The sequence below is a fragment of the Trichosurus vulpecula genome, chromosome 2, assembly GCF_011100635.1.
Source record: "Trichosurus vulpecula isolate mTriVul1 chromosome 2, mTriVul1.pri, whole genome shotgun sequence".
In the NCBI taxonomy this organism is placed as follows: domain Eukaryota; kingdom Metazoa; phylum Chordata; class Mammalia; order Diprotodontia; family Phalangeridae; genus Trichosurus; species Trichosurus vulpecula.
In genome coordinates, this window is record NC_050574.1 from 367,878,713 (window position 1) to 367,892,345 (window position 13,633).

Genomic DNA, 13,633 nt, shown 5'->3' on the forward strand with positions numbered 1-13,633 from the left:
AAGATGTTACTGGCCTTAGTTACTTTGTAGTCTTCTGGCCAAGCCAATAGGTATGGATTGGTTTTAAGTAGGTCAAAAGAAACCCTGACAGGCAGGCTTTACTTTTTAGGTTCTGAAGCTATTTAAACATTTTGAAACTTGATAGCAAGAGTTCAGGGTCGGCCTGTAGGCAGTAGCCAAGATGTGTGCTGAAAGTAAATACCATAACTAGGTCACATTTAAGGTCAGAGTAGAAATGCCTCTATTATTATATCAGTTAATTTGCATAATCCTGGTTAACTGGCTGGTAATCAACAAACATTTATTAAATACTTCAGTGCCCACAACACTGTAAGACACTGGAAGAGATTAAAAGCTTAGATAAGAGTTTCAGCCCTCAAAGGGCTGTAGTTAAGTAAGGCTTGGAGACACTAATAAAGATAGCTACAATGCACAGTATTACAAACTAATTATATAAAACAAAGTGTTACGTAACAAGGAGGGAAAAAATCTTTATCACTCAATGGGTTCAGGGAAGATTTTTGGAGGAGGTGATATTTGAATTAGGTTTAAAAAGACTGTAGGAATTGAACAAAGACTGGTTGGGAGGGGATTCTAGGCATAGGGAACAAGGATGATACACTTTATATCAAGGGGATGGAGAATTCATCAGTCCCACTGACAAAGAATGAATGAAAGAAAAGAAAATGAAGTAAAGGCTGAAAAGGTGGAAGACAGGTTAAGGAGACTGACTTCTCCATCATGCCCCAGGAAGCTCAATATTGGGATAACCTCATCATTTGGTAAGATCTCATCACTACCCTCTGCATCTCTGATTAAAGGGTGGGGCCAGGAACTCCAAACTGCCATTTAAGGATAGAGTTCAGCTCAGACATTGATCTTCTTTCTCATTTCTCACCCGGCTGCCTCCCCCCATCCCCTTTCTTTTCAGCTTCCTTTTGTGTGTGGGGTTCCTCCATTATAAGGTTCTTGTGGGCAGGGATTGTCTTTCTTTTATACATTTGTATCCCTGTACTTAGCACTGTGCCTGGCACATAATAGGTGCTTAATAAATGTTTATTGATAGGCTTGTTGATATTTAGGTCAGAACAGAGTCATTTTTAAGACTTTTGAGAGGGAGAATGACATCATCAGAACCAGCAGGGAAACAGCCAGTGGATATGGAGAGACGAATAAGAGAGAGAGAGAATGAACAGCCTGTGGTCAGTCAACAAGCCTTTATTAAGCTATGTATGTGTCAAGAACTATACTAAGCACTGAGGGAGATACCACCTAATTAACTAAGTACATAGAAGACACAGAGCAGATGGAATATCATCTCAGAGTAGGAGACAAGGGAGGGGGTGGAAGATCCGCCCTACAGTAGGTCGGATTTGATCTATATCTTTAAGGAAGCTGGGAAAACCAAGAGATGGTACAGGGAGAATATTACGGGAAAGAGGAGCAAAAATGTCAATACAAAAATACCACCAAGAGGGGAAATAGAAAGTCTAATGGAAGGAAGAGCAAGTCAGTGTCATTGGATCATAGAGTTCTATGGAGGGGGAATAATGGAAAGGTATGAAGGAGCCAGGCCTAAGGGCTTTAAATAACCAACAGAGGACTTTATATTGGATCCTTAAGGTAAGAGGGAGTCTCAGGACCTTAATGAGTAGGTGACATGGGCATGGGCACCCGTAGTGCCAAACCCTTTGGCAGCAGAGTGGAGAATGGGAAAATGGTGATGTGAAGCCATCTAGTCAGAGAATGGAGTGAAGTTGGAGAGAATAGGGAATGATATAGAATTTTGATACAGAACAGGGAGGAAGAATATGGAAGCATATTAAAAAACTTCTTTTTAGTAAAACTGAAAATAATACATAGTATTTCTCCTAAAGACCTTTCAAAAATCCTAGGAAAAGTCATTTGGGTAGAGGACAAAAAGGCTCTCCTAGGCAAATGGATGAAGGGTGAAATCAAACCTTTAAAATAAGAGTAACTCTAGTCTTAGTTTCGGCCTTCTCTGACCCAGAAGATGATTAGGTTACAGACCCAACTAAAGGCAGGCTCCTCTTTAATTGCTGATCAGAAGTAACTGGATTGCTAGGATCCACTCTTCTCCACTGAGAAAGGATTAAGGTCAATGGAAAGGAAGAGTTCTCCTGTGTTTAACTCCAGGAAGAAGGGCAGATGTCCAAGAAGAATGGGACGGTAATTTGAGTCTGAATGTTAACCTAGAACTCTATTTTTACATATTATGATTTTCTTCTTCAAAATTTCTATATCACTTGAAATCTTCTTGGGCAGAGAGTCATGTCAGAAGGCACGGGGGACGTTGCCAGTGTGGACATCATTCTCTACAAGTTAGAAATACTTTACAGATTCATGATAATTTAAATAAATCTGTTCTGGCAGATAGGTGCCTAAATGCAGAGTATAATATTAGTATTAAGGTTTTTTTCCTTGACAAGTCAAAGTTCACAATTTATGTCTTTTATTCTATTTTATTCAACAGGCAAAGGAAAGCTGTTGAAGATTTCAGAGTAGAGGAATAAAATGACTGGAATGTCAGGAATATAACTTGGACAATGGTGTGGAAAATGGAGATGGATAAACTAGAAAAGAATAACTGGTTAGTAGGTAGGAAGAGATAAGGGCCTGAACAAAGACTGTTGCAGTGGGAGATGAAAGCAGGGGAATAGATATGAAAAGTATAGAATTGACAGGATTTGGAACTAATTAGATGAAGGAAGGAAGAAGTAAAAAACGACTCCAAAGTTGTTATAAGCCTGGCTGTTAGAAATACGCTTGACACTGAAATTCAGGTATCAAGGGCAATTTATTATTATTGAGGAATTCAAAGGAATTGGTCCTGGCCAGGAGCAGACTTCACCCTTCTTTAGGAAGAGGGAGTGGAGAGTACAGGAGTGAGACCAACTTTATTCTGTTAGACTGACATAGATTGATCAGGCTCAGTACCTCCCTTCAGAGAACAGATTGGTCTGCTCCCTTCTAGGTCACAATCTTTCCAATATGCCCCCACCATGTAACTCCTTGGTATGTTCCCCTCTTCTCAACATACGTCCCATGTTCAAAAATGGCGGAAAACTCCTCCCTGTGGGTGTGTGAGGTAATATTCAATTAGCCAACAAAGAATGCTTGGTAGCCATTTGACCCAGTTTTCTCTTCAACCCTGACCATTATCTGGCCAGTTTAGACCAGTTTTGCCTATATACTAAAACTGTGGTTTTTGTAAAACCACAAACTCTATTCCCATTGGCTGAGGACTCTCTTCCTGGTTAATTTTTACTCCTTCTTTATTCAGGCTGACACTTCATTAATTATTGTGTGGAACTCAATTAACTCTTCTGTGGAAACCTAACTTTCCCTAATGTTTACCCATCTCTCACACTGGCCATTTAGAAATACAGAAATTAGGAGGACAGGCAGAGTCTGGGGGAAAGATGCTAAATTTTGCTTTAGACAGGTTGAGTTTGAGGGACTGCCAAGCCACCCTACTGCAAAGAGGACTTGAAGATCCAAAACTGTAGCTGTGGGTGGGGGTAGGGGAGGGCACTCAAGAAAAGGAGAAAATGAACTGATAGGAGTAGTTGAGCTTACCAAGGAGAATATATCAAGAGAAAAAGAACAAGGACAGAATATGAGGGCAATACACATTAAAGGGATGGGAAGCAGAAGCAAAAGAGAAAAAGATACAGAGAAGAACCATAATAGTGTAGTTTCATGGAAGCCAAGGAAAGAGAGAGTGCTGAGAAGCACTGGGTGATCAAACATTCAATAAGCATTTATTAAGCATTTCTACGTGCCAGACACTGCTAGGTCCTGGATACAAAGACAAAAGTGAAATAATCCCTACCCTCAAGGAAACAACCTGAGTTTTTAGAAGGTATTTGAAGGGAAGGCACTGACAGCTGGCCAGATCAAGAAAAGCTTAATTTAGAAGTTAGTAGTTAGGCTGAATAATGAAGGAAACTAGGGATTCTGTGAGGTAGAGGTAAGGAGGAAGTGCATTCTGAGCACAGAAGATAGCCTGTACAAAGACACGGGAGATGTAATGTCACATATAAACAACAGTAAAAAGGCCAGTTTGGCTGGACCAAAGAGTGCATTAAGGGGAGGAATGTAAAATATAGCTAGAGAGTTAGGGTTGGGCCAGGTTGTGAAGGGCCTTAAATGACAAAAAATTTATAGCTGATTCTAAAGTAATAAGGACCGTTTGTAATTTAATGAGTAAGAGTGACACGGTCATACTAGCATTTTAGAAGAATCACTCTGGTAGTTGTGGGAGAATGGGTCTGAGAGTGGGAACAGGCCTTGAAGCAGGAAGACCAATTAGGAGACAATTAAATCTACTATTCGAGAGATGGTGAGGGCTTTTTTCAATAAGGGCGGTGGCTATGTGCATGTGTACACAGAAGAGGAGATATTTCATAGATGTTGTGAGGGTAGGAATGACAAGATCTGTCAATTGACTGGATTTGTAGGGTAAGGGAGGGTGAGGAGCTGAGGATGGAAACAAGGTTTCAAACTGGGTGAGCAGAATGACGGTGACACCCTTGATAGAAGTCTGAGAGGGACGGGTTTGGGGAAAAAATACTGTTTTAAACATGTTGAATTTAAGATGACTATAAGACAACAAGTCTAGGGTGTAACCATCCTGGTCAGTGGCTAAAGTAGTGTAAAGAGAACCGAATAATAACCGGTAATAAGAATCGAAGGAGTTCAAGATATCATGAGGACAGTATTTGAAGCAGAGTCAACATGAATACTGAAGTCGCCAAGAATGATATCAGGGAAAGGGATAGAAAGGAAAACATATACAGGCCAGATACAAAAGTCAAGGAGAAATATGAAAGTGGTCAAAAGTTGGTAAATGATCAGAGTAGTAGAAGGGACCCCTTTACCTTACATATGAGGAAATTAAGGCACAAAGGAGTTAAGTGACATGCCCAGAGTCATACAGTAGGTGCAGGGCTGAGGTTCAAAATCCAGTGCTCTTTCTGTTGTACTCCACAGCCTCCCTAATTATGACAAAGGTTTGGAGAAAGTAGATTAAGTTACAGAACTAGAGAAGCTCAGAAATGAATACGCCAGAGATCCAATGAACTTGGCTTGGAACTCTATCATTCCAAACAAATGGCAATGATCCAGCCTCTGTTAGAAGAGCAGCCCATTTTACATTTAAATAAATTGGTTCCTTATAACAAGCTGAAATCTGTCTGCCTATATCTACTACTCATTGGTTCTAGTTTTGTGTTCCACAACCAAGCCAAACAAATCTAATCCTGCTTCTTCATGTCAGCACTTTAAAATACTTGAAGACAATGAATATGTGTTCCCTAAATCTGCCTTTCTCTAGTTCCTTCAACTGAGCCCCATATGGCAAGGTTTTTAGCTCCTCCCACCATGTTAGCTGTACTTTTCTGGACAGCTGTAGCCTGTCCAGACTTTTGATGATCTGGCGGTCAGAACTGAACGCAGTACTCTAGATGTGTTCTGCCCAGGCCAGAGTACAGTGGGACTAAAACTTTCCCCATTTTGGACTTCATGCTTCTACTGATGCTGCCCAAGACAGGATCAGCTCATAATGTGTATCCCAAGGTTCCACCTCCCACTCTCTCTTCTTTTTTCTCATTTGGCAATCTCATTCATTTCCAGGGCTTCAAATAGAGCTTCTTGGCAAATGACGCCTGAGGCAGCCTATTTCACTTATGGTTCTAATTGTTAGAAGTTTTCCCATACTTTAAGCCCAAATCTGCTTCAATGCAATGTTTATGCACTACTCCTACCCTGTCCTCTGGGGTCAATATATTTAACCCCTCTTCCATTTAACAGCCCTTTAATTAATTAAAGACCATAACGATGTTCTGGTATGACTTTGTTGAGGCTTATGTCTAAACCACTTCAGTTCCTTTGGTAAGTCTACGTGTAGGTGACACAATCTCCAGTCAGTTCACTACCTTGTTTGCCTTCTCTATAAATTCTATGTATTTCCTAATGCCTGTTGTCTTGCTGACTTGACTTGATATGTGGTTATCATAGTACTCCAGATATGGCCTACCCAGGTTGGACTTTAGCCAAACTGTTACTTCTTCTGTTCACACAACTGCTAAGAGAACATTTCCATATCCATGTAGACTCAACCAAGTTTATCATCTTTCTCCCTTCACCTGTTTTTCCTTCCAATTTCACATTTGTGTTATCTTTAATCTGTTCCTTCTCATTCAATTGTCATATGTAAGCTGTCACCAATTTCTGTCAATTCTCTTTGTACAACATTTTCTCCTCTACTCCAAATACCACCATCTCAGTACTAGACAACTGCAACAGCCCACATTCATACTTTTACTTCTCCGATCGATCCTTTATACCACTGCTAAATTAAATGTGTTCATAGACTTACTTATGCCAAAAATCTTCAGCAGGCACCCTAAAGTCTTGTTAACTGAGAAAAGTTCAAACTTCTTTACCTAGTCTTCTGCAATCTGGTACCACTCTACCTTTCCATCTTAATCTGACAAATCTCCTCTACATATTCTAGATCAGTGGTGTGAAACTCAAATAGAAACATTTAGAAAATCACAAATTAACATTATTTCTATTGTATTTTTATTTATTTTGTTAAACATTTCCCAATTTCTCTTTTCTGGAGTTTGATACTTTTGCTCTACCCTTCATATTGGAATATACTCTTTCCCTGTGATTTCTCAGCTTTATGCCTTTATTTATGACATTCTCTACTCATGAAATCTCTTTCCTCCCTTGGCTTCACCTGCTGAATTCCTAGTCAGCCTTTAAAACTGCTAAAACTCAACTTAAATGCTATCTCCTCCAAGAAATCTTCCATGATTGCCGGGAGGCAGAGAAGTTCAATGAAAGAATGATAGATTTAGAAATAAAGGATTTCCTTTTGAATCACGGTTCTACCATTTACTACTTATATGGCCTTAGATAAGTGACTATCCCCCTTCTGGACCTCAGTTTCTTCATAGATAAAATAAGAGATTGGTCTAGATGGCATCTAAGATTCCTTCCAGTTGTAAATTTATGACATAATCCTATGATCCTTCTGATCAGTTAGAAGCTTTTCCCTTGGACCTCCTGAATCATTCTGTTCTCTACTTAATTATATAATATTTTCTATATTATCATTACTTGAGTTTGTCTTAGCCCCTTAAAACAGTTATAAGATCCATGAGCACAGGGACCAGACTATAGCCGAAGATTTTAATTTGCATTTGTGCTCAGCATATGGTTCTGTACGCAGTAGGTACTTAATCTGGCCTCAGACACTTGACACTTACTAGCTATATGACCCTGGGCAAGTCACTTAACCCCAATTGCCTTGTGGAAAAAAAAGTTTGTGAAACGTTTGAATGAAAGAGTAATGTAAGACAAAACCTGGATAAAGAACAGAGTTCTTATCATGTCATCCCCACCCTAGAAAAACTTTTTGTGGTTTCCCACAACTGCCATATAATGAAATCTCAATCTCTTGTCCAGGATACTTCACAATCTGGTTCTGATCCACTTTTCTGGCTTTATCTCATACTATTTTTTCACATACACCATACTCTACCTAAATGATACTCATCATAAACCCAACTTGTCCTTCTCTTTCCTAAAAAAGTCCTTTTGTTTATGTCATCTGCTGTATCTGTAATACAATTTCCTCAACTTTCGATAGTTGTAATCTTTTCTATACTTGAAAGCCTGCCTCAGGTACCACTTCATCTATGAAGTCTTCTCTGACACTATCCCCACACAATGGCAGATACAAGGAATCACTGTCTCCTCAGAATTCTCCTATTAAGTTACTAGATTTATTTTGCACCTTAGTTATTTTTATATATTTAAAAATTTTCCTTACTAAATCATACACTTCTCAAAAGCAGGAATTATGTCTTACCCATCTCTATAACCCCCCCCTTACACATAATAGGAATGTTGGTTGAATTATTGAATTACTTATTGATGGTTTTTTTCTCAAATGCCTACTCTAACATTCTGTATAATCTAAAAAATACAATTTTAAACACACAATTTATCACAGAAAAGATATTAGTAATAGGATATATTTAGGGACCAAAGCTGGTATACATAAGTGAATACATAAAAGATCTGTTATTTTGTCTACACAGAGAAGTTCTAGTTTGGAAACTTCCTCTACTAAGCCAGATTATAATATTTCTGTGGCTTAGTAGAAAAGTCCTACAGAGCTGTATAAGGCACAAAGATGGCAACTGACACACCAGGGTCATATATCTTATAAGAAGCTGGGATGGGATGTGAACTCAGGTTTTTCTGACTCCAAGCCCAGCACTCTGCCACACCACACTTCCTCTGATATTTAAAAGTACTGAGTTTTTATTGGTTACCAACTAATTTGAAGAATTCAAAATTTCCACAGACATCTCAAATTCACTGAATTTAAAACAGAACTCATCTTTTCCCTTCAAAATCTACCCTCTTCCCAAATTCTTTATTACTGCTGAGGGTATCATTAATCTCTCCTGATTATTCAGGCTCAAAACCTTAGTGCCATCCTTAGCTTCTCTCTCAAAATCATCCCATTAATTTGCTCCCAAGTCTGCTTATTTCTACTTTCACAACATCTCTAGAACATGTCCCTTTCTCTTTACTCACACAGCCACCAACCTGGTGCAGGCTCTTACCACCTCACATGTAGACTACTGCAGTAGCCTTCTGGTTGTTTTCTCTACCCCAAGTCTCTCTCCATTCTAGTCCATCCTACACTCAGATGCCAAATTGAACTTCCTAAATCACAGCTCTGACTAGGTCACTACTCCTTTATTCAAAAAACTCTAATGTCTCCCTATTCCCTCAAGGATGAAACATTAAAATCCTGTGTTTAGCTTTTAAAGCTCTTCACAACCTGCCTCCTTCCTATCCCACCAGTCTTCTTTACACTCTTATGCACTACATAATCCAGCAATACTGGCCTTCTTGCTGTTCATAAAACAGGCCATTCCATCTCCCAATTCCATTCTTTTCACTCGCTGTCCACAATTCCTGGAGTACTCTCTCTTCTCACCCCCACTTACTGGCTTCCCTGATTTCCTTCAGGATTTAGCTTAAATGCTACTTTCTGCTAGAGGCCTTTCCCAGTCACTCTTCCCCCTCTTATTAGACTGTATATGGATTCGCATATATAACATATATGCATACACACATGTATGCACACACATACATATATATTTATATATTAACCCTTTGTTGCATGTTGTTTCTCTCATTAGAATGTGAACTTTTTGAGGGGAAGGACCATGTTTTTTACTTTCTTTGTATAACCAGTACTGACCATAGTGCCTGGCACATAATAAGAACTTAATAAATGTTTGTTGACTGATGGAAACTTTCTCTTACTTTATTCCATATATTTTATTATCCATGGGATTATTTGAAAACCACAAAAATATTTATTTCATTGTACATATGACTTCAAATGCAAAATGCCAGCGCAAAGACATTTCATTCGTTAAAAAAAAGCAAAAGAAAAAGGTTTTATGTCCTAATATTTTATATTTGAGTGATATAAGCAGATTCATATACAACCAGCTAGTAAGCACTTAACTTCTCCATGATAAAATAAAAGATAATTTTATTGCCATGATAAACAAAGACTCTTATACACTACTGTTATTCAATTCAAATGATCTTTGGTTGAGATTCAATGAATGAACTTTAATTTTTTCTAAAAAATATAACTGTTGTACTTATATCAGTAAACTTACCCTCTAGTACAACTCCGGCAATTTCTCTCCCAACAGGAAAAAATTCCTTTTCCAGTTTCATTTCTGATAAAAGCTAAATCATAATAATAGTTAAGAACTTTCCTATCTGAAATAAATTCTAGTCTATCCCCTCAAAACTGGGCAAGGTAAATAAAAAAAATCATATTATAGAAAAATCATATATGGTCCCATTTTTTAGAATTAAGGGGCTTCCATCCCAGGTTAAAGCAACAGGAAATGATTCTACATGTTTCTATGCAATGGAACACAAACATTTTTGAAGAAAATAAATCACTATACAGGGGTCCAGAAAGGGATATTAATGCCAAAACAAGTTCCCTAAAAAAAGGAGCTTCATGATTGTTCAACATAGAACATATCCGAAGGCACATTTTAGGAGCACTTTTATCAGAAGTCACAAAGTCTCAGTATTCTCATAAAATGGGCAAGATAATAGCAAATGTCTAACAAGGCTGTTATCAGGATCAATTGAAACAATGTGTAAAGTGTTTGGCAAGCCTTACAAAATACCAGCTATTACCATTATGTTATTATTATAGTTACTACTACTATTATCATTGCTTCTGTCAAATTGAAAGTCAAGGGCTTGGAAGAGAAAGGTACACGTAAGAATGGAATATGGATTCCTGGATAAAAACTGAAATGACAAGAAATGACCAGCTCTTGGTTAGGTCCAGAAAAAAGAGTCAGCAGGAATGTTGTGAATCCAATCAAGAAAGGTTAAACCAAAAAGGAAGGGAGAAGGAAGAACCAAACTGTCTACACAGGCTGATAAGCCTGGTATACAGAGGCTAGGAGGCTCGATGGAGGAGGAAAAATAGCACAAGAAAAGACCAGACATTTGTGGGAGACAGCCCCTCAAAGGAAAACAAATAAAAAAACTGTTGGCTCAGATATACAGAAATCCTGAAAGTATAGACAACTTAACAAGGTGAACTTGAGATTCTAATAAAAGAAGGCAAATCTGATCTCCTAAATATTACCAGGACTTGTACTGACTACTCAAATTTTGAAAGAGTATGTCTATTTCAAAGGGACAAAAGTGGCAGAAGTGTAGGTGGAACAACATTTATAATAAGAATATTTACTCATGGGACCCTAGGAGGAAAACATGTTGAAGAACTTCAGCGTGATATTCAACAGAGAAAAAGAAGTGATACTATGAGAAGGTTATAAAAGAGAGTAGCTATATAGTAGGAGGAATTAGATAAAGAGTTTGAAAAACGGCAGAAACTTGGCATGAAGCATGACACTGTAGTACCATGAGACTCTAAACTATCTAGAAATCTGTTGGCATGCACTAGGTCTGCCTAAAGCAGAGCAGTCAATACATTTGACATTTTATTATTTCAAAAGGTGGGGGAAGTAACAAAGGGAACTGCTGTTTCAGACCTGATTTGTCTGAACCAATAAGAAGGAATTGGTTGCTGAAAAAGAAATCTCGAGAACCACCCTCCTAGAATTCATGATATGAAAAGCAGTTTCAGTGGTGCGGAACTTGAGGCCTTGAAGTCATACGTGGCCCTTTGACTGAATCCAAACTTCACAGAACAAATCCCTTAATAAAAGGATTTGTTCTATAAAACTTGGAGACTCAGTCAAAAGGTCTCACCCAAAGACCTAGGAGGCCACATGTGGCCTTGAGGCCACAAGTTCCCCACCCCTGAGTTAGGTGACAGAACACTGAAAATGGAGTCAGAAAGACCTGAGTTCAAAGCCTCTCTAAGACACTCCTAGCTGTGTGACACTGGGCAAGTCACTTTCAGGCTCAGTTTCCTTATCTGCAAAATGGGGATAATACTAGCATATACCTTATAGGGTTGCTATGAGACACTACATGTCAAGTGATCTGCAAACTGAGTAGGATCCAACAGACTAATCTTTTTCAGAAAAGTTGCGCCAAGGGGGATAGAGAACTCTCAATGGTCAAATTCTAAAAACACAAGCAGGCATGCTTCTATTGAGAAGGAAAAGTGGGAGCTGCTTGGAGAGGCAGCTGTAGACTCTCAGGAAATTCGATGCCAATCCAGAATTTTTAAAATACGTACAGAATACACAAATAACAGTGGAAGAATCCAAATATATAGCATGATCCTACAAAGACTATGTCAAGAATTGATAAAACCCAGGAGGGGTCAAGCCTAGTGATAAATACAAAAAACAACAATGAGAGAGTTTTTTAAGGCTTCAATAGGTAGAGAAAAACATCACAGGGAACGAACCATTACTGGGGGTAGATGGGATGACAATAGATTAGATAGTGAGACTGGTAAACTATTCAAATCTTATTTTCTTTCTCTCTTCCAAAAGGAACACTCTTTAGCCTGGGGAGGATAGCAAAAATGATCAGCAGAGGAATGGCAAACCCAAGGTATATGAGGAGGAGATGGTCAGGTTACCCAGGTGCTCTCAATGAGTTCAAGCAACTCTTGAACAGGGTGAGGCAAACTATATCCTAGAGCTATGGTCAGCATCATAATGGAGGAAGGTCTCTAGCAGAGTAGCCCAGATAATCTGTGCTTGGTCCAGGTTTGTCCAATATTTTTACCAATGACTTAGATGAAGTCACAGACTTTTTTCCCCCACCCCTGCCTCTACTGCTGGTACCACCTCCAAATCTAACCACCAAAGCCCATCACTGCCCCTGAAGCGATAGAAGCCAATCTGCTCTTCATTCTCTGGGACCACACAGCTACATTCCCCCTCTCACCTCTTCACCTTTCTTCTTCCTCTTAGAACAGTAAGCAAATCTAAAGTACCACTGCCTCTAGAAAGGGCTTGTCAATGGATGGCCCAATTATTTTACTTACCATCTCAGGTGACTTTCCACACTAAAGTACCCTACCCTGATGTGGCTTCCCCTCTCCTATATGTGTGGTTTCCACTTCTTCAAATGTAAGCCCCTTGAGGACAAAGACTGTCTTGGTTTTGTATTTTTATCCTCAGATCTCAGCACAGTGTCTGGGATGCAGTAAGCCATTAATAAGGGCTTTTTTAAAAATTCATTCATAGATGGCACATTGTCAAATGTGCAAATGAATGGAAGCTTGGTGAACTGCAAACATTTAGAATATAGAGCTAGAAAACAAGTTCTCAACAGACTGAGCTAAACTGAGCCAGCCTACCCAGTTTAATAGGGATGAATGTCATGTTGCTGCTCCATTAAAACAGAGAAATGATGGCACCCTCATTGTTAATGTTCTCTCCTTCAAGTTAACCTACGGATGCTCTGAGTAGAATGTAAGCTTGTCTAGTGTAAGGACTACTTTATCATCATTATTGTTAACCTCATTTTGTAGACGAGGAAACAGGCTGAGAGAAGTTAAGCGACTTGCCCAGGGTCACATAGCTAACAAGTCACATGCCTAATCCATAGCATAGTATGAGGGAAGGGACATGGGGAAATGAGTTTCTCTAAAAACCATCTGGGGGTTTAGTGAACTGAAAACTCAATATAAATGAAAAATAGGACCAAGCAGCCAGAAAAGCTAATGCAGCTCAGGCTGAAGCAGGAAAGGCATGAAGTCTAGTCAAGATCCACGGACAGGCCAGGCTACATCGAGAACACTGTTCAGTCTTGGGCACCACATGTTAGGAAAGACACAGACAAACTGGAAGATAACCGGAAGAGAAAAATGGTTGAAGGGAACTTGAAGGGTTTACACTAGGAGACAAAAGACTTGCCGGAACATAAGACTGTCCTCCAGTATTTGAGAGGCTATCAAGTGGAAGAATAAGGAGATGTGTTGGCCATGGAGGGCAGGAGTAGAAAAAGTGCCTAGAAGCTGTAGACTTAATGTAGGGAAAGGGAGAGAGGGAGGCATTCATGTAAAGGCTCATCAGTCCCTGGAGCCTGC

General features: G+C 39.1%; 1 protein-coding gene across 8 annotated transcripts in view; it reads right to left on the minus strand.

The window, feature by feature from the left end:
* CRYZL1 (crystallin zeta like 1) overlaps positions 1–13,633 on the minus strand; it is a 53,413-nt gene that overhangs the window by 20,625 nt on the left and 19,155 nt on the right. For all 8 annotated transcript variants that reach the window (XM_036744714.1, XM_036744716.1, XM_036744711.1 and 5 more), the window contains exon 4: positions 9,756–9,828. In XM_036744714.1, the coding sequence (XP_036600609.1) occupies positions 9,756–9,828 (73 nt within the window). The remainder of the gene's footprint in view (positions 1–9,755; positions 9,829–13,633) is intronic.